Source organism: Malurus melanocephalus, unplaced genomic scaffold (genome assembly GCF_030028575.1).
Source record: "Malurus melanocephalus ecotype Western Australia unplaced genomic scaffold, MMel_1.1 scaffold_40, whole genome shotgun sequence".
Taxonomy (NCBI): Eukaryota; Metazoa; Chordata; class Aves; order Passeriformes; family Maluridae; genus Malurus; species Malurus melanocephalus.
This window is the reverse complement of record NW_026623272.1, coordinates 1,448,583-1,476,576: the sequence shown is the minus strand read 5'-3', so window position 1 is coordinate 1,476,576 and position 27,994 is coordinate 1,448,583. Positions and strand designations below refer to the sequence as shown.

The window sequence follows — 27,994 nt, the reverse complement described above, 5'->3', positions numbered from 1 at the left end:
GGTGGGCAGGGCCGGCCGGAGCCGCTGGCCCCGGGCCCCGCTGCCGGCTCATGCGCAGCCGCCGGGGATAGCGATGGCGCCGCGGGTGCTGCCGCTGCCCAGGCAGCACTCCTTCAGCCCGCCCACCGTGCTCAACCCCTTCGTGCACCCGGGCCGCCTCAGCGCCGGCGACAAGCTGCGGGTAAGGCTGGAGAGCGGGCGGGAGAGGCGGCCGGGCCGGGCCGGGCTGGGCTGCCCGGGGCTGGGATGCGCGCGGGAGCGGGCGGGAGCGCGGCGGGGCGGGCGCGGCACCCCCGGGCACAGCACAGCACGGCACGGCCCGGGCGCGGCTCTGCCGGCGCTGTCCGAGCCCCCGCGGGGCTGTCAGCAGTGCGGGCTGCGGGCACTGCTCGCTTTCGAGCCCCCCTTGCCGGGGCAGAGCGCCGTGTGAGCGGTCGAGGTTTGAAAGTGCCGCCGGCAGCCGGGGCTGCGGGTCCGGCCTGCCCAGCACCGCCCGTGCCCCCGCGCAGAGCCCGCCGCGGAGCGGATCACCACCCACTCTGTTCCACATCTGGCTTTGCCGGGAACAGCCTTCCAGTGAGAACATTTCCTTCCCCTGGACGGCATGGTTTGCGTTCTGATCTAATCTAGTGATAGAGAGCAGATACACTAACAAGCTATGTAAACGGTCAAAGATGCAAAGGGTGGTCAGCATTAAAAAGTCACTGTTTTTAGSAATTAAATTCTTCAGTTTCCACAAGCTGCATGCTTGCTCAGTGCACAAAACAGAGGCTTAGTGACTTCAAACTTAAAACTTTTAACACAAAATTTGAAACAAGAGTTTGGAAATATTTGYGCAATCGTTGCTGATAACACATCACTCCTAGAGAAAACGGGAGTCCTGTTTCAAGAACRAAATACTACCTATCCATCTATTGTGTCAGATGCCTTTGCTCTGGAATGAAAATTACTTCTCTCTGATATGAAAAGCTAAAACAGAAGATAACTTTTTCAGTCATGCTATTTCCGATGCTTAACTCGCTTTAGGCTGATTTTAAGCCTGTGTTMGGGAGTGGGGTGTGAATCTCTTGGTTCCATGTTTATTGCAGGGTGTACAACAAAAAATGGTACCCTGTAGTTCACTGGGTTACTGACTGGTATCACTGAATGAATAGACTTAGACCTCGGAGCTGAGTGCTGTTATCAGTATGACTTGTATACAAGCACACACAAGACTTACAGGATACCATGCAACTAAAACAGCTTTGAATTTTAAAAACATTCTTTAAAAATTAGCTGATGAACCAAACATCAGCTGACATATGAGTGAGGACCATGAGGACATCAGTGTGTAGTTGAAATTAGCATTTTCTGCTGATTATTATAATGTCTGAAGCTGATGTACACTAAATATTTTRTATTTCATGTACATCTTCCCCAAGTTATAAACAATGTTTGCTGTGAAGGTAGCTGGGTAGAGGAAATGTGGTAAACAATTTCAAATCCTTTTGTCCCCCATGTTTTATTAGTAGCCTGGAAGACATTTCAAGTGCATATGAATCAGTAGCTTTAGGCATGAACCCTGAAGAAACCACTTTCTTAATGAGCTTCCGGAAATGGACAGCTTTCTGTGCTGGCTGTCCTTTCTGGAGGATGCACAGGCTATAAAAGCTTGCATTTTTAAGTTACTATTAYCATTTTAGCTATAATCAATATATCCTGCTTTTTGCTTCAGGAAGAAGGGTTGGAAGACATGATGTGTCTTAAAACAAGATCCTTTTCATACTAAACTCCATAAGACACCTGGAAGGAAAAGCACCCATCTGGGCTGGGGCCTGGTGCTGGTGAGCTGAGGAGCAAAACAATCACAGAGCTGTAAAGCAGGAAAACATGAGAAAGAACCTTTTCATATCRTGTGTTGTCCCTTGTGTTCCTTTCCCCCTAAGGTGATAAGGACTAGGATACTTCCTGCTGACTGCTTTGTCCTGTAAACCCCAGCTCCTCTCTTGCTCAGCGTTGCCAGTCGGACTTGCTGGGAATCAGGGCCTTACCAGACAGTGTTTACTATAAACTTCAGAAAAGGGAAGTCTGCCTTCTCTTTCCATTTGTGTCAAGCGTAGTGTTCCTCCATCCTTGCATGCTAAAGGATAGTTTCGTTATGTCTCCCCATTCTGTGCTATTCCTTTAACATACACCAATGAAAACATACAATTTCAAAACCTCTTTGGGAGTCCACAGCAGGATTTCCATGTGTAGGTGACCTTGAATGTAAAGGCTGCTGTGTGTCTGATGAAYGGAACGTGAAAATGAGACAGGGAAGCTGTTAACATTTCATTCAGCTTCACTYATAAAAACAGCCAGACTGAAAAGTAGAGTGAGAAGATTTTACAATTTCTTGCCAGTCCTTGCTAATAGCCTACAAGCCAATGAGATTTTTGTCTTTTCTTAAGAATGTGCAAAGCAAGGATCAGTTGTGCTGTGCTAAACATCCTCATGTGCCAAACAAGATTTTAAAACAGCTGTCAAATACTTCTGTTTTCCATCTTCTGACTAAAGTTGGCTGCAGTTCATTGTTGAGATTTTTCCTGGGTTTTACTTCTGGTTCTTTTGTTCCTGATTGCTCACTTGCCATTACAACTTCTGAACTGCAAATGCAAAGCACAAATTCAGGTGAAGTCATTACTGGATTCCAGTTTACTCAGAAGAGATGCTCAGTGGACTGCTACAATGGTGAACTACATATTTTTAACCTCATGCTTGGAAGCAAGCAGCTGGACAGCCTGGCAGAGTGGTGACATCCTCTGGATGCTCATGGGACACCTTCTTGCTCTGTGTGTACTGCTGTGGGGGACAGTCCCTCTGGTCACAGTGTTACTTGTCAAAGTATTTCAGTGGGATTTGGGCTTCTTTCTGGTCCCCAGCCYGCTCTGCTGCTACTTCCTAAATAACCTGACAGCAGCTGAAGTTGAACAAAATTTCAAATGGAGTTCTGTGGCTTTCTGACCTGCTTTTCCASTTCCCAGGTTCCTGCCATCAATGGAACTGTAATTTCATGTAGTGATCAAGGGTCAGTCAGCTATGGGAGGTGGAACATGGACTGTCAGGACTACTGCAGTGACAGGACATGCAGTTACTGCAGACCCAGTAAACAGAAAGTATATGGGTGATTCAGTATGTGCGGAAAAGTTCTTTGGATCAAACCAAAACAGGATGACTCAGAATAATTCTATCTTGGTCATTGCTGTACATTGATGTTGATTGTACTCACCAGTTACTAAATTTTGTCTTCTGTATGTTTTTTTCCTATACTTCCCCTTTTCTAGTCCACCTTGACCTTTCTCTTTTCTGTCCYTTTTTTCCCCTGCTCTGCAGCTGATGGAGCAGAAACCAACTCTGCTCATTACACAGTGACCTAGAAAGCCAACAGCTTGCATCAGCAAGTCAGTACCACCTGTGCATCTGCCTAAAATAGATTGATGAATTTATTGAAGTTTTGGTGAAGGGATTGTTTTGCTTTTACTATTGCATCCTTTTTTTTTCATTTTAGGTCAGTACATATATATTCTTTTTTTTCATAAAGAAAAATGTTATTTTAAGTCAAACCACAGCRATTTATGCTTATGCTACCCATTTTGGATAACTGAACACAGCTGAAATGTTGACCTGAACTGTAGATCATAGTAAGAGAGGATGCATCTAGAGGGAAAAAAAAAAACCCCACTGCTAATTTTGGGAGACAAGGATGGTATCTTGGTTGGTTTGTCTTTCTACTTAATTTTTTTCACTTTTACCACAACTAGCACCAGAGTGAGTGGGAACATAGATTTCCAGGGCCAAACCTGTCATTCTCATTTCTGTGATCCAGAGCAGTCCTTATCCTGTTRTCCATGAAGTTTTGGTTAAAATTTTGTAGCTAGTTATACAAAATTGTTAYGTAAAAGCAAGAAATAATCAGACCTAAGTGTTCAGATCTCTCCTGGAAACATATTGTMTGGCAGTGCTTGCAGAACATAAACATCAACACAGTGTACCTGCTTATCACACTTATCTTAATTTACTCTGTGTACCCACTATTATGTTTGGTCTGTTGTCACTGTGCCTGTGGTAACACAGAATCAAGTCCTGAAGGCCCCAAATTCATCTTAATTCTCATCAATGTTAGAGGGTTTAGAGCCAGATGGCAGAGCCTCTCCTGAATAGTGACAAGAGGATGGTAAGGGGATAYTACATGAAGGTGGAGGGGATTTGATGCAGAGGGAAAGGACTGTGTTGGTGAAAATTAGAAACAACTGATTTTATCAAAATTTGGATAAATTATACACTAAGATGCTTAATTTCAAATGTCTCACACTTGTTCCTTTTTAAAGAAAAGAGGCAAATTAAAAACCACTGCGTTGTTAATAATCACAACTCTAGGAAGTTGCGAACTACTTTGTAAAACTGACTTACAAAGTCTTGCTTTTTCTGTACAGTAAGAGGCCATTGTGAAAGAGTTGACTAGAAAGGTTCATTTCAAGAGAGGAACACTGTTGTTCAGTTGTAGATTTCAATAAAAAATAGTAAAGCATAGAATGTAGCAAGCTCCCAAGTATAAGTTAAACAAGTATAAGTTAAACAAGTATAAGTTAACTATCCTTCAGTAACTTCTGTACACCTGAGCCAGTGGAGCTGTCAGTCTGTGACCAGTGACACCACTCAGATAAGTTTTGAGGGACTTGTAGAAACAGCTCAGATAAATTTTTAAAAATCACTATTACAGTTGTTTTGGGGTGTGTTTTGTTTTGTGCATTGGTTTGCACACGAACTGATCCTCATCAGTGAGTGGCAGCTGAGCTGGATTAGGCACCAAAGGGAATTGAACTTTTAATGGTTTCCCAAGAATGCTGGGCTCTGGCTCACACCTGCTAACACAGCTCACCTGCCTCCCAGCCCTGGCCTTGCTCAGCCTGCACAGTCCTTGTTGCACCATAAATATCAGCCTTGCACTATAAAAGTCAAYCCTCATATGCTGGGGCAAAGCAATTAGGAATTTCTTCCTGCCCTGCCCTGTGATACAGCATTGTGCCAATACACCTGCTTCCTGGAGCTGTGCATGGAAATAGGCAAGCTAAMGATTCCTTTGGGAGGGCTGGGGATGATGTTTGAGGATTATTTGCAATCAAGGCAGTGAAAAACTCCATTTTACTTAAGTCCCAACTAGGGGAAATGACGTTGTGTTGTGTGTGCACAACTCCTGAAGCAGTAGTAAGGATCACTTGCAGGGTKATTGTGACTCAACACAAGATTTGTCATTTGAAAGGGCAAGAGTACAATTAGTCRTTTTAATGATTCCACTTGACTTCTAGATAGGCAGCTAGTGATAGAAAGGTCTGTAGTGGCAATATGTGTCAGCTRGGCAGACTCATCGAGCTGCTTGTGTGCTGCAGACCAGGACCAAATATAAACTGGAGCCAGCAAACTGAGTTTACSCTCTATGTCTAACTACATCCAAGCCACAAACTTAAAATACTCAGATATTCCAGTTCTACCTGAAATGGGAAGTCAAAAGTGAAAATTCAATACCATGAGTGATGTCCCATAAGAGCACTGGAATCATTAAAACTTTCCTTACTAAATCACAAAGCACGAATGTTAGTATTTTAAAATCCTTGTAAAGTGACTGTACCGATTGCCATGTCATCTCTGTTGCTACTAATTCTTAACGTTTTTCACMTCTCTTTTTCCAGTCTGTCCTGCAGGGCATTATTTTGCTCCCCCTCCGTGTCATATGCCTCTTAGTGATTTTACTGCTAGCTTGGCTGTTTGCATCAATTGCAACTTTTCGTCAGCCTGGAAGAGGATTTCTGCCWCTAAAAGGATGGAGAAGGTAAAAAAGTGACCAATATTTGTGAAAACTAAACTTTTTTTTTTTTCCTCTAATAACACAAAGCCAGGATCTAAAGCTTTTTTTTTCCTTTTTACTCCTCCTTTTGATTAAGGAAGATTCCTCAGTGACATCTTCGTTTTACCCATTGAGATGAAGCAACTTTTTTATGAGTGCATTTTACAACAATAGTGGGGCTTTTTAAATAGGTAGATTTTCAGTTGTCTTAAGGCTAAAAATAAAAAAAAACACTGTAGAAAAATATTTATAGCCTTTTTGTAAGCCAGGGCTTACTTCAATAATAGTACTAATAGGAAWGTCTGAGAAAAGAAGATCATTAGCAAGTATTTGGTAACATTGTGTAGGCTGAGCTCCTGCSTAGCCTTTGTCATTTCTGCTATTCTGTGATTCTATGACAAAATTAGCTCTGACAGTTCCTCTCTCAGCTGCATTGCCCTTGAAGTGGTATTTCACAGCTGCCTCTGTGGGTTCTGGGTTTCAGTCACTCCCTTCTGACCTCAAAGTACTGAAGTTCCCTTCTAGCCACGATGCACTGCYGCTGCAGGAGGAGGAGGAGACACAGGAGGTGAATTCTAACAAGACCAAAAGGTTACGTAGAGTCCCATGAAAAGAACACGTCCCCTACTGTGGGAATGTCTTCCAGAAAGGGAACATTGTCATTTAATCTTGTTYAAAACTGATGGTAAAAGAACATTATCAGTCAGGCAGTATTAGGTAAATCCTTACAGAAAGGACATGAATCTGCAAATTACTCCCCTCGCAATGGTGTTATACTCCAATGCTATAAAATATGGCATGAGAAATAGTGCACCTGGGAGGAGAGTTTCACAAGGTGCTGTACATTGCCTTTCATCAGGAAAAGGTGATGTCCCCTTCCCTATTTCCCCTTTAGTCCCCCCATTCTGCTAGTGAGTAGTATTGCTACCCTGTGCARGGCCCCAGTGATGGTTAGAACTAGGAAATCTGTTAGGAGCTTTTCTTTTGAAGTATAAAATAAATACTGATTGTGAGCTGGATGATATTTTTGTGTTTCTGTTTACAAGGAGGATAATCCACACAGCCCTCTCCTGCGTGACTCGTACCGGGTACATGCTGATGGGATTCCAAGTTAAAGTGAAAGGGAAAGTAGCGAGTCTAACAGAAGCTCCAATCTTGGTCGCAGCTCCTCATTCAAGCTTTTTTGATGCCATTGTTTGTGCTCTAACTGGAATGCCATCCATAGTGTCTAGAGAAGAAAACCTGAAAACTCCAGTATTTGGCAGTAAGTATTTATGAAAGAAAAAAAAATGTTGCAAGTCAGCATATTGACATTGGGCCAAAAATTTTATCTCCTCAAGTGACTTAGGGGCACACTTTTAAGTCCTTACATTCCAAAGATACTGACAATATCCTGTGAAATTCCTATGATGTTATCTTTCTAAATTGGTAAAAATGTCTAGAAGTTATGCTGTTTCTTTTCAGGTATGAAATACAATGTCATTTTGAACTTGTTTCATACTGAAAGCATGTTTTGCAGCTGCTCAGGCTGGAAGCTTTCTCTTTAACTCTCCCAGTAGTAGCTCAAGAAATCTGTTCRACTGCTGTCTTTTAGCAGTGTGGCCCACAAATGTGAGCGAAGGTTATTTCAAAACAGACCCAAACTAYAGCAGTCTGGAAAATACCACATTTGTAAGATTAAACTTGCAGGCACTGTTATGGATTTTTTTAATGGGAGCAAGACCAGGAAGGAATAAAAGAGGAGTTACTCAAAAAGGAAATGCAGAAAATGGAAAAGATCAGATGGGTCATGCTTCTATTATTTTCCCCTCCTTCTGGCACAAAAAGAATCTCTGTTTGCATTATTGCTAGAATCAGCTGTAGATATTCTGCTGCCTATACAGTAACCCAGAACTAAACTCATCYGGCAGCATAGCAAAATGTCTTTGTAGAAAGGAAATTAACATCATATATTGATTCTAGCTTAAAAGCACAGAATTGGGACAGAGAAGATAAWTCTTTGCCAGGTTTCTTATTGCAAAGGTCCACACATTCTGATGTAGACTTCTGATTAAATGAGGCGTTTTCTTCCTGAGTGTGTGGTTTGTGATGRGACCCAGTCAGGTCACTCTGTTAGGATTGTGTGGAAATGTTTAGTGMAAAATAACAGCAATATTATTAGAATGTGTTGGGGTGAATTTTGCATGTTTATATCTGCTGTAAAACTCCTCAGCTGGTAGGCTGAGTATGTCTTCCATGTCTTAATTCCTGTTTTGTAGAAAGAGGAGAATAACAATACTCTTATCAATTTAGTCTGAAAGTTGTTTGTGTGGAGTCTGTCTCCTAGTATAGGAATAACAAGTTTTTSCTACAAGGAAGCCTTGAACCCATGTGTTTTCTAAGCACTAGTATAAGACAATTTTTTTTTATCTGTTTCACAGCAATTTTAAGTTCYCTTCAGCCTGTAGCAGTTTCTCGTCAAGACCCTGATTCACGGAAGAACACAGTCGCCGAGATCACCAAGCGGGCTTCATCAAAAGGCCAGTGGCCCCAGGTAACAAATACACTGCTTACTTCTCTTCTGTCATGGATTCGTGTTCCCTGTTCATTGTGCATCACAATATCACCAGTGCCCATCTGGATAGGATTCTTAAACTGTACAAAGATGAAGTTGGCTCTCTTTTTTTTTTTTTTTTTTTTTTTTTTTTTAATACTGGGCCTACAGACTACACTGATGCTTATTATTTGCTAAACTGTTACGGATGAATGCCCCAGTAGACCTAAATTTTGCTGAAAGCAGCATGGGGAGGAGAGGGGAATTGGCTTCTGCACCAGTGCTACAGTTGGGATGAAACCTAGATATGTTTTGTGGCATAAATAGATTATGAGTCAAGTAATCTGGGAATCTCCAAGACTGAGTCAGCAGTACAACTGAGGGTGTCACTGGGTGATTCCTAGTCCTTTGCCCTGGCCACAATTTCCGATTACAGGAAGTGTAGTGGAGGACTGGCTGTAATTAGCTGTGTGCCGCTGTCTCTCTCATACCCTCCAACAGTCAGTGTTCCTTGGGTGTGGCCTGCTGAGGCCTCCTTCACAGCTAGCCTTGACCTGTGCACACTGAAGTAGGAGCTCACCCTGAACACTTGATCTAGACCAGATTTTGTCCTGGGGTGTTTTTAGAATGCTGCTTGTAATCCTAGTGATATGAGAAATACAAAGCTTTCTTGAATTCCACAGGAGGCTGGATTCASTGTGTCACATTGCACTTAATGTACYATCTCCARCACTAATTCAGAAACTTTCTGGGTGTTGGTGTGTCTGAGTCACTGGGGTTCAGAGGCTGCTGTGGTGTGTAATGCCCTCMGAGCTCTGCCTCACAGCACATGCCTTCTCTGCCTTTTGCTCTGCTACTCAAGCTGTGATCTCATCACAKCTGGCCTCTCACTGATAGCATCTCTGCCTGTAAATGCCCAAGTACCTCATGCATTTCCTTTCGGCCCAGAGTCTTATATTTATATACCCAGTAGCTCAATAAAGAACTGCTGTCAGGGGAGCAATTCTATTATTACCACCACTAAAACTTCAAGTGAAACACCTAAAGCCTTTTGTACCATATTTCTGAACTGAAATTCAGTTTCAGGCCTTTCTGTAGAACTCCTTTCTTAGGAAGCATTGGTTTCCAAATCAGGATGGACCAGGTTARTTGTATTGTGAGCATTCTTCATTAATTTGTTTTGAAAGAGTAATGATATTCTTTTAATARAGTACAACARGTCACAGAGCTTGTGTAACATCAGSCTGTGCATAACAGATGCTAAAGTAGAATCCTTTCAYGAAATATATGTGYRTGTATRTATATTTCTCTCTCTTTAWATCCAAGGTRCTGATTTTCCCAGAAGGCACCTGCACAAACCGATCTTGCCTGATCACTTTTAAACAAGGTAAGAGATTTGGTCCCATTGCTGTTGAAAAATAATACGTGATACTAATTTGCTAGTTGTAGTAAGGACTGTATTTGTGAAGGTACATTATCCACAATAGCACTGCAGTAATGCCTATATTATTAAGGTTTCAGTGGCACTAAACCCACTCTTTTACTCTAGTCAGCTACTTCTCTGGTTTGTGCTATTGTGTAGGATGCAGAATATCTATGATGTATTTGGTTAGTTAGGATTTTTTTCTGGGTACAGCTTTCATTTAATTTATTTACCCAGAAACCTAACTGTGATTATTATGAGATCTGGGAACTTTACTTCCATGATGTTCTCTTATCTCAGCTAACAGTTGGGCCRTCTTAGATTCCTGTACATTTTGCCACACAAGACTTAGCAACCAAGTTACAAAACGTGCTTAGCAAGCCAGGAAGACAGACCATTTTTGACACTGAAATGTACTTCTTGGCATTTAGGGTTGTCAGATTGTTGTGCTGCACTTCAGTTAAGAAAGGAGAGCAACATGACTTTAACTGTTTCACAGTGTCTTGGATAGAAAAGTTACCGAACATTATTACGTGGTCAGATCCATTTCACTTGTGATGATCAGAACACAGAGTGAGTCAGGAAATACTCGACAGCCTTGTGAGCATCTAATCCTTTGAAATTAATGCCTATCACTGGAGAGATAATGCACAGAAAATGAGTTTGAACAGTCCAGGAATCTTAGGCAGCTTTCTCCTTGAAATGAGGCCAAACCCTTTTCTGTCCTGACATCTTGCTAATTGTGCTGCTGAAACGAAAACCCAACCCACAATATAAGTGAAATTGARCAACAAATTGAAGAAGAATTCACTTCTCATTCTCTGTGCATTTTTAAAAATGTCTCCTTCCAGGTRCCATGTCTGAAATAAATCACTTAAAACTCCTAATTGCTGTGCTAAGCTTAGTTCTAACATTCAGTTCTAATTTGTGGCTGCAGGTGCCTTTGTTCCACGAGTCCCTGTCCAACCTGTGTTACTCCGATACCCCAACAGGCTGGTGAGCAGAACATTCTTCTGTTGCTAACTAATAACACAGAAGGCAACAGCCTGACTTAAGTGGTACTACAATAAATAATTTGCATTGTCCCTGAAGAATATATTGTCCTGAGCTTTAGCATTGAAGAGTTCCTGGAAGCAGCTCTTTCCCGAGTGTCACAGTTGTGTAATTGCTGTTCTGACTGGAAAAAAAWTACTGCTGGGCTTCTTAGCTGAAGAGGGGAGACAGGAAAGTATTGCAGCGGAAGTCAGAAACTTCCTGTGGTGCTACAGTCTGCACTGAGAAGTCTAAAATGGACACAACTTCCCTATTAGTCATCATTTCTTGGTTAAGCTCAAGAAAGTCTTACTGCAAGGGAYGTGCAGAGTTTCTGAACAGAAGCAAAGCTGGGCTGTGCAGTACATCCATCACCCTCCTCTGGAGGGCAGCTTTGCAGATGTTCTTTTCATGTAACATTCCTTGTGTGGCTTCACCTTACTCCACGTAGGCTGGCACCTTTTCAACTTTTTTTCAAATTATCTGGTCATCAACAAATCCAGAAAAGACCAAAATTTCACTTCCTAATGTCTTTGTAGGATTAAAAATATGGTCGATAYTGTTATTTGCAAAGACTCCTTTGTATAATCCTTTTACAAATGAATTTCAAAAGTGAACTACTCAAGGGAATTGGTATCTCATTTCACTGATAGGATTTAAGGATCTCCCAGTACACACTCTAAAAATAATGTATAAGAAGTAATAAACACAGAGCGAGGAGGAAGAAATATACAACAAAATAGCAAAAAAAAAAGCATGATAGATTATGCAGAAATGTCCTTAAAAACTAAATGAGATATAATTATGAGAAAGCCTCCCTAAAGGGATTGTTGAAAGTCTTAATTTTTCTTTTTCCCTACTTCAGTTGTTTGGATCAGAGTGAGTGATTTACTATATCTGACTAACTATAAATGTTATTTCCAACTGTTGATAGAAGTCTGCCATGCTTATTTCTAAATTTTTAAGGCAAGAAATCCTWTTTGCCTTAACACCTGTATTTATTTTCACTATRGGACTATAAAAACATCATCCATTTYTAYTAAACTTRTGCCTGTTTTGAATTGTAACTTAMCTGCTTGCTAACTTTCATCTGGTTTTCTCATATATTTCTGTGTTTTATTTTTTCCTTAGGATACTGTGACCTGGACGTGGCAGGGCTATTCATTGTAAGTTTCTGATTGTCAGTAGGCCTAAGAAACTTTTCCCTGTTGCTAAACCGTCTGCCAAACAGATTCCACTAAGCCAAGACACATGTTCTTCTAGATCTGTTTTTATGAGGGGAAAATACCTGGGGATAATGCTGTCRTGCAGTAGCTTTTGTATCTGAATGACAAGAGAAAAGGTTAGCAAAGGAAAGTATTATTTCCAGGTCTGGCACTCTTTTTTTTTTCTTTTTCATTTTCTCCTGTTTTACACATTTCGCTAGAGCAAAGGAAGGAAAAGTATTAAAAAACCTTCACAACTGTACTGAAATATGTTGGGGAAATACAATTCACCTTATAAACTTTGATTAAAATGTGCATGTTCAGGATTCATAAATCACAATTTCATGTGGAATATGTAGTGTATCTAAGCACAGTAGTCCTGATTTACTAACTAKCATTTTTAAGGCAACTRATTTTGCAACACATCTGTACTAGTKGAGCAGATGATATGCGCTTTTGAAGCTATCATTATAAATGTATGTATATAATCCTAACATCTGCACATTTAGACAATGGACATGATGCAAATGTCCATTTCAGTTTGCCAAGGCTTTTTGCTGTTACTACCACTGCTGTTACATTTATCAGCATGCTGAGAGTAATGAACATTGCAAATTCTGTACATGCTACAGATTTCCTCTGTGGAGGATTTGTGCTGGGACGTTAGAATAGAACTGTATCTTCACTTACAATAGATAGAGTAGGAATAGGGAAAGAAAGAAATGAAATCAGAGATATTCCTGTGGRAAGGAGGAGGCTGCCCATTCACTCAAAATGGAGAAATGCTCTAAGCCAGTGTCTGGATGGTGAACGCTCAAATCAAAACCTGTGAGCAGGTAAAAGGAACTGCTTAGCCACATCATGAGGAGAGAAGGGCTGGGTGGATGGATGGATAAGAATCTGGAGATTCTTAACATAGCTAACTGGAACCAGGAAAAGACTATCCTCTGCACAAACACGCAGATCACAAAATGCAGAACTGTCTCACTCTTTGTAAAACTTCCTGGATATTGCGACCAGGATGGGACAGTACCAGTCKTCTTCTCAGAAACCTCCTGACACAGTTTCTGCTTTCACTTACTACTTCTCTCTTACTTTTGGGCCTTGCTGGGAGGAATTCCTAATGTTACATGTTAGAAAGTCAAGCACTAAGGGGGGACTCATGCAGAAGACAGGATCCCATAGGTTCTCCTGCCTTTTCCCTTTTCTGTTTTGTTCAAAACAAGAACACAGACTGCTTGAAGGTTTTCTGTCACAGCATACCTGATGTAAAGATCAAAAGTGCATTTCTGCTTGAAAATCACAGTGAAAAGAACAAGTCAGAAGTGACTGTGCTTATCCACTTTAGCAGTTTCTTCCTCCACCTAGCCTACCTGTTGACTCTAAWATTTGTGACTTTCTTAAAAAACACTGATGGTCCTGACCATAGTGACTCTTCATTAACAGATCTGTGTAAATGTTACTATAATTTGCAAAAAGAATAGTAAATACTAATAAAGCAAATTCTGCATWAGGAACTTACTGGTCCTATTTTGCAGCTGAGAGAATAACAGATAAAGTAAAGCTACTTCTCAGTATCAAAGCTCTTAAAGCCTAAAATCCAGTATCTGTGGACCTCTTTAAAATGAGGGAGACATTTTAGTGGACAAAGAACTGTACAGAATTGTTAAAGTGCAAGAGAGCAGACAACAGGTTGCCTGCCCTGTGAGCAAGCAGCAGTTGTATRCAGAAGCCCTGTAGAAAAACTGTGAAAAGCAAGGATTTGGGGAACTTCACTGCAAGGTACTTTATAACCTTGCCTAATAATTAGCTTTGRGTTTTGTGCTTTAAAAAGTTTCATCTACTGACATGCAAATACTTCTCTTTTAAATAAGTAACATTTATTTTTCTTCTTTGCCTGCAGTAAAGAGCTCTGTGTAATGACACTGTGTCAGCTCTTCACAAGAGTAGAAGTTGAGGTAAGAATTGGAAATACTTTTGTACTAAGACTCAGCAACCAGGGAATTTCTGCTTTAATATAAATGTATTATTGTCACTTTTAGTGAACGATAAATGTCTCAGAAACAAGCATCACAGTGAGTCCAGCTACTCCTTTTCAGAGTGGACATTTGTGTTGCTGTCCCATCCTGTGAGCAAGCAGCCTCTCCACTCCCATCAGTCTTGCCCTGCCTCTGCCTGCTGAGCAGGCTCCAGGGCCATGATGCATGTGCAGTCCAGCTCTGCCACACTGGGACGTTGAACATGAAACTGAACCTGGCAGTGAGTTTTAGGGCTGCAAAAAATACAGCATTTGGCAAATTGTGTTAGAAGAGAGACTAGGTCACAAGCAGATCTGAGAAGTATTTTGTTGCTGGAAGAGGTGTGAAGAATTTTTCTTACAGGACTGAGWTGGACTGGGAGGGTGTGCTTGCCACTCTCCAGCAGATAAGCAGCTGAGGGTGTGAGATCATGCTGGCACCGCAGGAGGTCAAGAAACCAAATTCCCCAGCTGTTGTTTCTGGCAAACAGGTTTTATAAATAATTATAGATGGGTTTTTTGAAGGGGTTGAAGGTGATGTTTAACCTGCCAGGAGRTTACGTTGCTCTGTGAGCAAGACCTCAACCTCAAGTGATGGAATGACTGTCAAGACCATGACCATGTTTGCGTAGATAAAMCTGGAGTTATGACTTCATCTCACCCAATGACAGCAAGAGTTTTCTGTGTCTGTGCTGTGCGCCTGTGCTTTCTCAGTATAAGAGTTATGTGATTTCTGAAGGCAAGTTSTAATAACCAGGGACCTATTTCAGACCTTGGGCATAGCTGGCAACTMTTTACAGAAGGAATGAAATCTCAAACACTCATGTGAACAGCTGGACCCTTCCTGTCCTTGCAGGGAGGCATCTTTTAATTATAAAYAGAAAATTGTTATGGGTATTTGACAGATAACCCAATTCCATAAACTCTTTGGTTTCAATAAYAAAGAGAAAGCATTCCTTAAAAACAAACATTAAAAGGCTATTCAGGATGAACTGTGTTTATATGGGACAATTACCACTATAATGCATCTCCAGCAGCTGCAGTATAACTAAAGAAACACACTGACACATAATTAACAACTGTCTTCTAATGAACCATGAGCAACARCTTATTTTGGAATTGTTATGTTCTAGGAATTAAGGACAAGGTGCAGAGCAGCAGAACTCARATAAATGATAACCATAACTGAGAAAAGGCACAGTAAACAGGGCTGTGAGCAGACATTGTGGACTGAAGTAGAAAGAGCAGAGTACTCCTCCACACACGCTACTTTGCAAACAGATTTTTGTTCATGCCACAATAGATAATAGTTCATCCATAGGCTATTATAGTGAAACTTCTTACATATTAAAATTGAATAAATCCTCAGTAGTAAACATGTTGCTATTTAGATACCTGGGGTCTCTAAGTGTGGAAGGAGAGGGGATTGTTGGGATTTTTTACTCTCTGCTTGGAGTTCCAAAATTTTACACTATTGTATGTATTCATTAGTGTGCTGCTTGCCACTCAAAACAATGATTCCTTAATGTTTTTATCATGGAGGAGAAACATTCAGGAAACTTTGCAGTCACATGCTGACAGATGCAATTAACAGGTACAAGGTGGGACTGCAGTGTGTTTTTAAAAACATTAAAACTCTCACATAGACTAGTTCAATATATAATGTCACTTATAAAGGATCTTTGAAAAGAAACGTGGAGTATTTCAAACTCACATTCTTACCAGCACAGCATTTAATCTTCTAACTCAATATGCATTTATTATACTTTCCTTCTCTGCGGGGTTGATTTTTCTTATTAAAGAAGCTGCTACCAATCCTTGAGGTAGTTTTGCAGTCAATCTCCTTGGTGTAGGGAGGGCAGAAGAGCCTTAGAAGTTTCTAAGGCAGCTGAGACCTCTAGCGCCCAGTCCATTCATTGCATGGCTGATGTTTTTCCCCTGTTTGCTCCCCCTCAAACAAAAATAAGAAATTGCTCGTGTTCCTAATGAAGTGGTAACTATTGATTAGAATAACTCATTGATTATTGATTAGATAACTCATCCCTTTCAGTTTCTGCCTGTTCATGTTCCTACTGAGGAAGAAAAGAATGATCCAGTCCTTTTTGCCAACAGAGTCCGACAGACCATGGCAAAGTAAGTGATCAATCATCAGTAAAGTCTTTGAGAACTGTTCTTTTATATCCAACAATTCCACATATAGCCTAGCCATAAAGTACAATTTAGTCAAGTCCAGATACTACATATAGGAATTGCTCTAGTTTTTCACTAGGAGGTGTCAAATTCCTTTACTAGATTACCCTGATTGTTTTTACATGGAGCATGAAGAAGGTTGTCTTACATTGGAACGTAGTATGTTCAATTCATAGAGTACTGGAATAAACTAATCTCTTTTTGCTTGGCTAGAATAAGTGGGTGGTTTGTTCTGCAATGTTACAGGGCTGAAKTTACAAGAGGGTAAACCTTAAAAGCTCATGATGCTGCCATAAATGTAGTTTCACAATGTGGTTTCACAGTTCCACAAAATGGTGTGTATTGCTTTGTCCTACTTGCAGCAGTGCAAGCATGAATTACCATTTGTTTTGCATGTATCAGGGAATGGAAACAATCAACAAGAAGTAATTTTCATATAAGAAGTTGATTTTTCTTTTTCCCTCATTTTATTTCAGTGCTTTGAATGTGCCAGTCACTGATCACACTTATGAAGACTGTAGACTGATGATTTCAGCAGGACAGTTGACTTTACCCATGGAAGCTGGACTGGTGGAGTTCACTAAAATTAGCAAGAAACTCAAGTAAGGGAAGTTTATCTGTTGGTAATTAGCATAATTACTGAAGTGCTGCACGTATTGCCAGCCACCTGCCAAAGATTAAATTACCAGACAACAGACTTGGCCATGTGTAATATAGTGTGTTTATGTATACAATTTACATACATAAATTATAAGGAAATTGGACACAAGGAGAATCCCAGTAAGAACTAATCCCAAGTAATTTTTGTGGCCAACATTGCAAGATGAAAGATTGTCCTAATCTTTTATGAATTATCTCACCAAATGGTGAGACAACTAGAGCAGTACCTATTCTAAGCACTTGATGGTAATCTTGGTGCAAATTTGAATTGATTTAGTGGTGAGGCACCGGCAACTTGTGGCAGGAAGTAAAAAGCCTTCTTTCCATCCTGAAACTTCAACCACTGGCTTGTTCTTAGTTTTTTTGTGCAGCCATGTGTTGCATGTATCAGCTTTTTGTGTCTGGAGTTTGAGGAATGTACCATGTAACCATACAGTAATTCCATCAAATAACCTATCTGCGGTGAGATCCGAATGTGTGCAGTAAATCTTGACTTCTTATTTATGTGCTGTAAATCCATTTATAGAACTCCATCTGGAATAGTTACATGGCACTCCTAATTATTCTTACCAAAGTGCCATAGTGTGTTTCTGCAGAGAACTGATATTTCTGAGACTGTTGCAGTATTGGGTTTTGGATAGAGAATTTGCTAACAGAGCTGAGATCTGCTCCCTCTATCAAGGAAATACTTACCCTAGAGCATGATGCAGCAAAATGTTGCTGCACCTGAATTTGTGGTAATGAAAAGTTCTCTGCTGTAGTGGCTTCGTAACTGGGCAGACAGTTCCAGGTTTGGGAAGTTACTCTATGGAAGTCTGATGTACCCGAGTGCAGAACTGCTTGTTAGTAACCAGAGGGGAGCAGTCCTTAATTACTGATTTAAAGTAAAATATCTGCTCTGTATACAGCATTAGAAATGATGTGGATACTTGCCCTGTTTGGCAGTTTTTGAACACTGTTATAACTCCTACTGAAATTCCATCTGTCTGAGAACTGCTGTATAGAAATATCTCCTGTCCCTCATATTTCCATAGCCTAAAATGGAATCATGTCAGAGAGCAGTTGGATACTTTTGCTGCTATTGCAAGTGCTTCCAAAGGGGGAAGAATTGGAATTGAGGAGTTTGCCGAATACTTGAAGCTGCCTGTTTCAGATGTCCTCAAAGAGCTGTTTCTACTTTTTGACAGGGTGAGTATTGGTTAACTGTTTTGTTGACTATATTTTGCTAGAAATCACATACCAAAAGGATATTTCTTATAATTCATTATGTCCAGCTTAGTAAACACTTCTTGGTTAATAGTTTCTGTGGGCAAGGTAGGTGACTTACAGTTTTGTTCCTAACATTCATCAGTTTCTGTCTTGTGAGATGAYGGCCATCCCTTAGACCAAGTTACTGCGCCAATATCAGGCAATAATCTTCATGCTGCTAGTAGCTGAATGTTTCCTTTTGTCTATCATTTTGAGCTTATTGCATTTTAATAACTTAATTAACTGTTGTAATTAAGTAGGTAATTTAAGGCAGAGTGAAGCTAACCAGTGTTAACTTGCAGCCCTGGAGTGTTCCTGTTGTATATGTGAAGGGTGTTGTTCAACTTTACAGGGACTCCTGTTTCTCTCCAACCATAAAGGGGACTGTGCATTAATATGATCATTTAGACTTTCCCCACTAGTCAATGCTAATCTCTCCAATTGTCTATTTCTTTCTGAGGATGAAATTGTTCTGTGGCTGCCTTTCTGACTATACCAGAAGCATCAGTGGCTAGAGCAGAGATAGAATTTGTTTTACTTCTAGGCCTCCAGCATGTGCTGCAGTGCATGCAGCCTGTTTGGACTGTAGGTTTTTCTTTCACCGTAAGAGCTTTCCGAACTCAGCACCACTCTTCCTAATTAATTAGCCCTAGCAGTACACCTGTCCTTGGGAGTCATTGCCATGCATATGCTGATGAAAACTGGTTTAGGATTTTTCTAGATAAAAAGTTTTTACAAGCTCTAAAATAGGGAAAGGGTCAAATGTATTTCCTGAACTGCTGACTGTTCTGAAGCTCTGGCAGAGCTAGGTACTCATCCTTTTGTCATTCCTGCCTCCCCACCGTGGGCCATTGGCTCCTGTGGCAGGCAGTCTGAGTCCTGAAGCACAGTACATACATCAGAAATGTGCTGTGGCAACTAGACTAATTAAGGGCCAGCCAAGACTCCTTTCACTTCCTTTATCTGTCACAATATCAGTGAGTAGAACTAGCAAAATCATGCTCAATTCACTAAAAATATGAGGGAATAGAAGATTGTAAAACAAACACGTTCAAGACTGCATTCACCTTAAAGGAGATCAGTGCAACTGAGGAACAGCCACGCTCATGTAACAGGGCTCTTTTCAAATTGCTTCAGGTATGGGCACAGGCATTTTGAGACTTACGCTTTGTGGCTTTGAACCTCACTATTTGTTTCTCTAAAATGATTCGTCAAATCACATAAGCATAACTATGCAAAGAAGAAAGGAAATGAAGGTGTATCAACACCTGACAGAAACTAGGGAGGCTTGGCTCTGGCAGCCAGAGACGTGCACAGACGTGGTGAAGTCTAAGCATGCAGATAAACTGTGTATTTCCCACACCCAAGTCAGACGCAAAACAGCTTCAGAGAGCTACAGAAGCACTGGATCTCTGAGTAACTCCCTTCAAAAAATCTTCACAATGTTCCTCGCCAAAGCTTTGCTGAGCGGAGGAAGTGGTAGTGGTCGTGGAGGGAGCCTTGCACGTGGCCTTGGAGGTCTCCTAACAGGAGGTGGAGGTGGAGGGAATATTGGAGGACTCGTTGGAGGTCTTGTCAACTTTATAAGTGAAGCAGCAGCTCAGTATAATCCAGAGCCACCTCCACCTCCTCGCAATCATTTTACAAATGCAGAAGCTCATGAGAGTGAAGAGATCAGACAATTCCGTCGCCTGTTTGCCCARCTGGCTGGAGATGATATGGAAGTGTGTGCCACAGAGCTAAGGGACATCCTGAACAAAGTCCTTTCCAGACACCAAGACTTGAAGACGGATGGCTTCAGCTTGGACACCTGCCGTAGCATGGTCGCTGTGATGGACAGCGATGCAAGTGGCAAACTGGGCTTTGAGGAGTTCAAGTATCTGTGGAACAACGTGAAGAAGTGGCAGTGTGTGTACAAGCAGCATGATACTGATCAGTCAGGCACTGTTGGGAGAGCTCAGCTGCCAAACGCCTTGAAGGCTGCGGGGTTCCACCTGAACGAGCAGCTCTGCCAGGTGATCGTGCGCAGATACGCCGCCGAGGACGGCAGCATGGATTTCAACAGCTTCATCAGCTGCCTGGTCCGGCTGGACAGCATGTTCCGGGCCTTCAAGTCCCTGGACCAAGATGGAAGTGGGCGCATCAAAGTGACCATGGAAGACTGGCTGCAGCTGACCATGTATTCGTGAGGGCATGACAAAGAAGAAGCTTCATCTGGAAGACAAACATGGAAGACTGCAATCCTGCGTTATGGGACTGTAGTCTTTTCCTTGTTCTAAGGCAGATGTAGCTGGTGGTAGATGGCTCAGCTTCAAATGTAGTGATTCCTCTTGTGCATGCACTGGTCTGCTTTTCTGAAGGGTTTGTCTAGGTTGTTGTTGGGGAGGTTGCATAACTCTGTCACAGAAAACTGACTCTAGGGTTTGGGGGATGTATTGGAAAGATCAAAGGTTAGTTATTCTTTCATGTAAAGTGGTTTATATATAACTACTATATCAAAAACTCCTAAGTTTCGTGCTGGTTTTGCTGTTCTGATTGTCAGCAGTCACTAAGCCAGAATAAAGGGCTGTTTGCCTGAAGGCAAGAGTGTTGTGCAGTTATTTCTAACAAGGGGAAAAACATTAGGGTTGCAATAACTGTAACGATTAGTGAATTTTCCTAATCATTTAATTTTCTTTCTACTTCTTCCTTTTCATGCTTGGCTGCTGAAGCAAAACCTAAGTGGTACTGTGAGTTCTATCTGCTGACTGGGACAAAATGGAAGCCCTATGTGAGGCTACTTTTGCAATGATTTTGTCCTTCTTACAGTTCTATGAACTAGACTTCACTCTCTTTCCTTCAAGCCTAAGTATAGTTATAAGCAAGCAACTTAAAATACTACCTTTATATTTAGAGAAACTTGAAATAATTATGCCGTCACATAGCAGACAGACAGCCAAAATCAACCTCTGGCTGAGTTAAATTTCATCAGAGTGCAGCATCCCACTCAAGCAAGTTATGCAGTTCTGGCTAAGATGTCAACTTTTGAGAAAAAAAAAAAAAAAGAAGGAATAACATGAACTGTCAAAGGTAAATTTCTTTGAATTAAGGATTACATTGTTGATCAAAACAGCTCTTGCACAAGGCAGATTTCTTGGCAAGGCTCTGCTGCTTTAAAAGAAAATCATCCCAGGTTTGTGCTAGCTGGCTGGGATGTGAAAAGATGAGTTAAATAGGCAGCCCGGCACTAGAGGCAGATGTGAGAGTGCACATGCCCCTGCCCTTCCCCAGGGACACAGCAGTGACTCATTGAGAAATACCACACAATACCTGCAGGCCATCTGTGTGTTAATGGGGTGCTRTGGTTTGGTTTGGTCTGTAAATTTCCACAGCTTTGATTTTTAAGTCTTGCACTTACTCTTGACAAACATTATTTTCCAAATTGATGAGATATCCTCCCTGCTATACTTGCAGAAACCTTTTACTTGAAACTTACAATTTTTGCCCAAACTTTTTCCTCCTGCACTTTTAGTCGCAAGCTGTGTAATAGAAAAACATTTGTATTGTCCCGGATGAAAGAGGGCAGTTCCTTCCTAATGGCATTCAGCCTCCTCCCAGTTCTTCAGTGGAAAAGCTTGCAGTTATCCATTGTGCCATGCAGTGCCATTTGTGCTCTGAGTAATAGAAGAGAGAGCAGGGGGTAAAGTGTGACACCTCTTCAAAAGTATCAATGCAGTAGTACTTTATACTGTATCTGGCTTGCAGTCCCTCTGCAGAACTACATGGAGAATGCTTATGACAATGCAACTTTCTTGTTTTCCAAAGTCTAGGATTTACTGTATTATATAAAAGAAACCAGCAACAAAACCCCAGTTACCATAGCATGCCACAGTGAAAATAGTAGCAGAAAGCTGACTTCCTTAAAGAAAACAAGAATTGTTAAGGTTTCACTATGTTTTGATTGTTATAGCATAACTGCAAATGCCTAAATTCTGATGTTCTACTTTGCCATTTAGAGAACTGGAGCTCAGCTCACAAATTACTTCCTTAAAATTTTCTTGGGTACATCAGCTGCAAACACAGTTAAAGATGCGTAGAAAGACAATTTTAAGTGCTTTTTCCTGTGCTGTTACACAAGCATTGAAGGTTTTCCTGCATTTTCAGTTTAACTCCTATAACTTTTTCCAGGCAGCAACTCCATCATTTCTCCTTAACCAAAATGCCAGAGCTTTTGGAAGTTAGCCAGCATCCTAGAGTTTAGTAGAACTAGTCAGAACATGCTCTTGTAAGCACAGTAACTTTATTTCCTACTAAAATGGCTGGAGTTCTGTCTATAGACTGCACTCAGTTTTGATTACTGAGATTTAGCACTTTAATGAAAGTAATATGACCCTTATTTTGTCTTTTTTCTTGCCATATTTCCATGTGCAGYCATAGCTGTGTTAACTTCTTCCAGAAGTTGTTTTTAATTAGATTATTTTAAAGTTTACTTCCCAGTTCATTTCCTGTGATACATATTCTTCATATTCTACATATTCTATACCTAAATTCAATAACTAAAATTCCTGTTTCATAGCACCCACAATTTTCAAAGCACTCTACAGAGCAGCTGTAGTATTCTCCCGGGTGTATTGCACTGTTCAGCAGCGGAAAACCAAGAGCAGAAAGGTTAAGGATGGTATGCTCAAGTGAGCGTTAGAAGTTGGTAGGAGAGACAGAAATAGAATCCTGGTCTGGCTCTTTGCTGAAGATTTACCCAGGAGACCACCCCTCTCTCACTTGGCTGAAAAAGTTTTGTGCTGTTCTCAGATGTAGGGACTCCACTTCTAATGAAAATGTTTTTCTTCTTGAAATGCACAACACATTATCCACAAAGGGAACTCTGCTTTACACTTCAGTTTGCTTTTAAAACATRTTTGATTCCATTATTATAAATATTCAAAACAATGAACTGCTTGTCATCTCTATTATGCTGKCATTAACTGCTGTGTCCCACCACCTAAGACTTGCAGATGGCTTTTGCTCAGACAGAGGTTTCCCAAAACACTCAAGAAACTTTCAGTGTGGTGACAGAAACACTACTGACATAAGCATAGATCATCAGGCATCTGTCTTTCTCCCTATGTGAAAATATAATGCAGCTTACACAGAATTAATCACAAATCCCATCAAAGCAAGCTTCAGATGTTTTGTTGATGTTAACACATTGAAATGTTTGTTCAAATCTAAACTGGAATTATTACAAAAGCTGTTCAATGAATTCCTTGCCTTTCTGGCTTAAAAGGTAGGACAGTGCATTGGCTTCCAAATGGCATGTAGGGCATTGCATTGGCTTCAAAGGAAAGCTGAARATAAACCAAGTAGATTTGGTTATCCTTACACTGAATTGTATTTTACTGCTGAAGGTTCAAACTCAAAGCAACAGCCTCACTCTTGGCCTGTTTATTCTGGGCTGTTGCATTAGTCTCTGAACTTCAGCAAGGGCCAGTGCTGTGTGCACTCCTACAGTAACCTCAAACACGTGGATTTCAGTTRTTAGAGCCTTCCTGAAGGCCATGTTCTAAAGAAAAAACTTTTAAGTTGTTTTAAATCTTTTTTGTTTGTGTTTTGGTTGTTTATAAAATAGAAATTGATACTTAGATTGTAGCTACTGAAAATACGTATATTGCTACTCCAGCTTAGTATTACATATTTAGTGAGCTGTTAGGATTTTTCCAGGAAGAACAAAAACCTCTAGTATTAKAAACTGTCTTAGTGCATGTTGTGTGTTTGATTTGCAGAATAGCTCTTAAAGTGATTTGCAGTATTAACTCTTAACTCCTGCCATGCATGTTTGGGTTACAGAATGGAGATGGCACCATCGACTTCCGAGAGTATGTAATTGGTTTGTCTGTTCTTTGTAACCCAGCCAACACAGAGGAGACTATTCGCATGGCATTTAAGGTAAGTTCAATTTAGCGTAAATCTACAAACCTGACAAATCAAGACTGACTCTAAGTCTGTTAGCTTTCAAATCATAAGTTTATAGCTTCAATCTGTTATGCAAATGTGCGTAATTCTCTTAAACCAATTGACATTTAGAGTGTGAAAGGGAGGGGAGGAATTGCAGGCATCGTAGAGAAGGGTTTCAAAAGCCATCTGAAGGCACTAATGAATATGTAACTTGGCAGGATAACTCCAAAAATGATTCAGCAGCACTYGCGGTTTTTTTGCCTGAGGTTTTTTTCTGCTGTGATTCTTCAGTGTCACAATAGATGGAGTAATATCCTCTTGTGGGTCAAGCCTCACTAGAGTCATTGTTCTTAACAAAGGGAAGGGGGGAAAAAACCAAGGACTATTTGGGACTGGCACATTCAAAATTGGGCTGCATCTAAGAACTGCTGGCTTGTACTGTGGTGTTCTAAGCAGCTCCTTTCACCTCTCAGGTGTAAGAAGGCAGTACATGACCAGGGATGCTCATGTTACGAATCCTGGAGTCTTTTTTTAATAGCTCTTTGACACAGATCGAGTTGTTTTACCCAATAATCTGATTCTATGAATTCTATTGAACAATATATTGAGATACAGCTCATGTTCTTTGTAAACTGGGTGCTTCTTGGTACTGATGCATTATTGGAAGGTACCAGAGATTTTGGGGCAATCCATTATATCYACTGGCTTCTTTTCAGATAAGCACTACTAAGTTCAGGGTAATYTGTGYYTTTTTAGGAATGTTTTATCAGTACMGATTCCTATGAAGAAGCAAGCCTASTAGCTATTTTTGCTGTTCCATTCTGTTGTTTCCTAGACTATACTCTTCAGTGTCTTAACAGGTGTGCTGATTATAAAATCAGTGATTTGTTTTAATTTCCCATTTCAGCACAAAGTAACTGGTTCAACTGGTAAAAGCCTATTTCAGTCTAAAATGGATCCRTGGGTTTCCTTTTGCTACTTGTTTTCTTTGCCACTAAATGTCTTTTCACAATGGCAAAGTTTGCCTGTAGCAAGTATTTAAGAATTACAGCTATCCATCCCTWGTGTTTCTCCAGGGGTGATTCATAGCAGATGGTTACTGTCACTGCATTGGGAAGGATGGGATGATCAGTGTACATCTACTGCCTGCATTCCAGGAACAAAAGTCCTTATTAATTACAATAATTCCTTAGTGGTGACCAATCACATACACTAAAATTTAGGTGTTCAATGTCAGAGCATAAACTATGATAGGAAGCTGGATCTGATAGCAGATGTGCCATTACTGAATGAAAACGGAGACTAAAACTTAAGATGTTCCAGTATAGACTGGCTGGATACAGCAGACCTTAGCATAACTCATGATGACATTAAACATAAACTTTTGTTTATGTTTTATCGGTTTTGTAATATTTTTATCACTGAACCGGTGCTTGTTTGTTTTGTAGAATAGAATAGATTAGAATGTTGTATTCCCAGCTGTAGCGTGGACATTGTTCTGCTAAGTGTCTGTTCAGTCTTACTCCAGGGAAAATACATAAATTCTTTTGCAAGAGAAAGTAGCTGAGATGCAGCCAGGCTCTTCAAATCTCAGGCATTGTTTACAGACCTCCTGCATGCTGGAAAACCACTGTGAATGGCTGATGTGCACAGAGGATTCACAGAGGGTTTGGCAAAATGATGCTGAAGTATTTCTACCCATTCTGTGTTTTCCAGCTCTTTGACATGGATGACGATGGCACCATAACAGAAGATGAGTTTGCTTCTATTGTTCAGTCAGCACTGGGACTTCCTGAGCTTGATGTTTCTCTGCTCTTTCAAGAAATAGATGCAGATGAAACTGGAAAGCTCTCCTATGGTAAGTTACATCCTTTTATTAGAAAGAATGCTCTGATAGCTATATTKACATGAAGTTTGCTTTTTTAATTCCCTGAAATTACCTGATGATTCTCATACCTTGTTTCTGGGAAGAACCATTCAAGCATGAACCTAGATACTTTGTGTGATACTCAGATATTTTAGAGGAAGCTAACTGGAGATCAGCTTCAGTAAAAGAAGCAGGCACTGAAATTTTATTTGATTCTGTTGCTGCACTACAGTATCTGATTTTTAATGTTTTTCAGAGGAGTTCAAGAACTTTGCACTCAAGCATCCAGAATATGCCTCGTTGTTTACTACATACCTAGATCTACAGAGAAACCAGTCAGGTATGTTGGARGGGCATGACATTGAGCCACCCAAAAGCAAGCACAGCCCAGTGAGGAGCACAACCTCGGTCTCAGAAACAACACCACTTGCAAGAAATAAAGTCTGTCCTGAAGGCTGTGAAGAGGATAACTCAAGTACCTCTGACAAAAAGGATGACTGAGAAGATTTTAATAATTCAGCTCTTGAATTCCATAGGGTTTTTTCCCTAGCTGTTCATCTGTTCATAAGCACAACTGATGTAAAATAGAGATGGAAGTTACAAATTTTTTTAAGAGTTCCCTTTTTTCTGTTCTTTTTGTATCAGAGGAGTTAGTCCTGTTCGATTGTAAAGGAAAAACCATTGTTCAATCCTTAATGTCAGTATCTGGGAGTGTTGTTCTGTGTCTTCCAAGTTCTTGCTTCCATTAAAGTAACGGGTAAGTAAGAGGGGTAGGAGGCTCCAGCACTGCACTCACCTCTCAGAATGGAGACTGAGGAGTCCACTTGTCTAAAAACAAGTGGAATTTTGGTGCTGCTCAATTTCTCTACATCCCCAACATGRCTTGAGGGAGAAAAGTTATGCTGGTGTGGCATTTATATTTTGCAATATCACTTAGCTATTCTCAAGTTTCTGAGACACAGAAATGAGTTACAGGAAGCTGAGAGTTGAAGATGGTGGTTTTTGGCCGTCCTTAGATTTSCCTTAACTACATACAAACCAGAAAGCCTGAGTTTCTGAATATGCTTGTTCACTGATGTTAACAGAAACCACTTTAGGCCTAAAGGCTGGTGACAGATGGAAATGGCTGCACTTCTAACAACAAAAAACTAATTGGAATTCCAAGATAGCAGCTTACAGTCTAGGGGAAAGTGCAGACAGTAAGACCCAAGAATTAATGGACTATTTCAAAATAAATACARTGTTGCTTACAGTAACAACTGTTCAGGATCACATTAGGAGGAGCATTTCAAACTTCAGTGTATTTTTTATTCTTGCAATTGTCAATAGAGGAATGTGACCTTGCTCTGCAAAGCTCRTAAGGCAAATATGCTGTCAAGCCATGGTTCTAGTACTTAGTATCTACTCTAAAGTTGTCTCCTAGAAACCATGTTTGCATTACTGTGCCATTACTCAGTGTGTTCATGGGGTTTGGTTCAAAACCAAGCTCTTTCTAGTCAATGATTGGAATGTTTTGTCTCAGTCCTGTCTAGTGCACTGGAAATTGGGCCTTTACCTTTTTCCATCCTTCTTTATGCACTTTATGCATTATTTAAAATATGTAGATACTTAGGCAAATACTTAAAAGCTTGGAAGGGATGAAATAAGAATATATTTTCAAATTCAAACTGAGATGAGCAGAGCCTAGACTGTCTAGTACCAATAATAACCAACTTWCAGCAGGTTTTCATATGTGAAATGATAACCTCTGCCTCTAAGTTATTGCTTGCATTGTCTGGCCACAAGCTCATTGCTATGTTTGATCTTTCTCTGTTTATAATTGTGCCTCTCCTGGTAAAAAACATGCTTAAAATAAACCTATATTTTTWAAAAGATTTTACTTGAACAGCTGAGTCTTTTTAGGGCAGTGGGAAGGGTACTTGGTCTGCCATGAGGGGCTGGGGGAGAGGGTTCCAGGAAGTCATGCTTAAGATATCTGTAAGGATGCTTTTACCTAGCACGTTAACCAAAGTCTCAGCTTTTCAACCA

The 27,994-nt window shown here is 40.6% G+C and overlaps 2 protein-coding genes across 2 annotated transcripts; both read left to right on the top strand.

Annotated features, from left to right (window-relative positions):
- The first annotated feature begins 12 nt into the window (after nucleotides 1-12).
- Nucleotides 13-27,840, top strand: LPCAT2 (lysophosphatidylcholine acyltransferase 2). The gene is made up of 14 exons (XM_057364624.1): nucleotides 13-181; nucleotides 5,706-5,845; nucleotides 6,907-7,124; nucleotides 8,281-8,393; nucleotides 9,720-9,780; nucleotides 10,754-10,812; nucleotides 11,980-12,014; nucleotides 13,957-14,011; nucleotides 16,121-16,203; nucleotides 16,737-16,862; nucleotides 17,955-18,108; nucleotides 23,992-24,090; nucleotides 25,816-25,957; nucleotides 26,223-27,840. Exons 1-14 carry the CDS (start codon nucleotides 74-76, stop codon nucleotides 26,465-26,467), a joined length of 1,638 nt encoding a protein of 545 aa, XP_057220607.1. The 5' UTR covers nucleotides 13-73; the 3' UTR covers nucleotides 26,468-27,840.
- CAPNS2 (calpain small subunit 2) lies at nucleotides 19,193-21,184 on the top strand. Its single transcript, XM_057364625.1, has one exon. It carries the CDS (start codon nucleotides 19,401-19,403, stop codon nucleotides 20,355-20,357), a length of 957 nt encoding a protein of 318 aa, XP_057220608.1. The 5' UTR covers nucleotides 19,193-19,400; the 3' UTR covers nucleotides 20,358-21,184.
- Nucleotides 27,841-27,994: the final 154 nt, after the last annotated feature.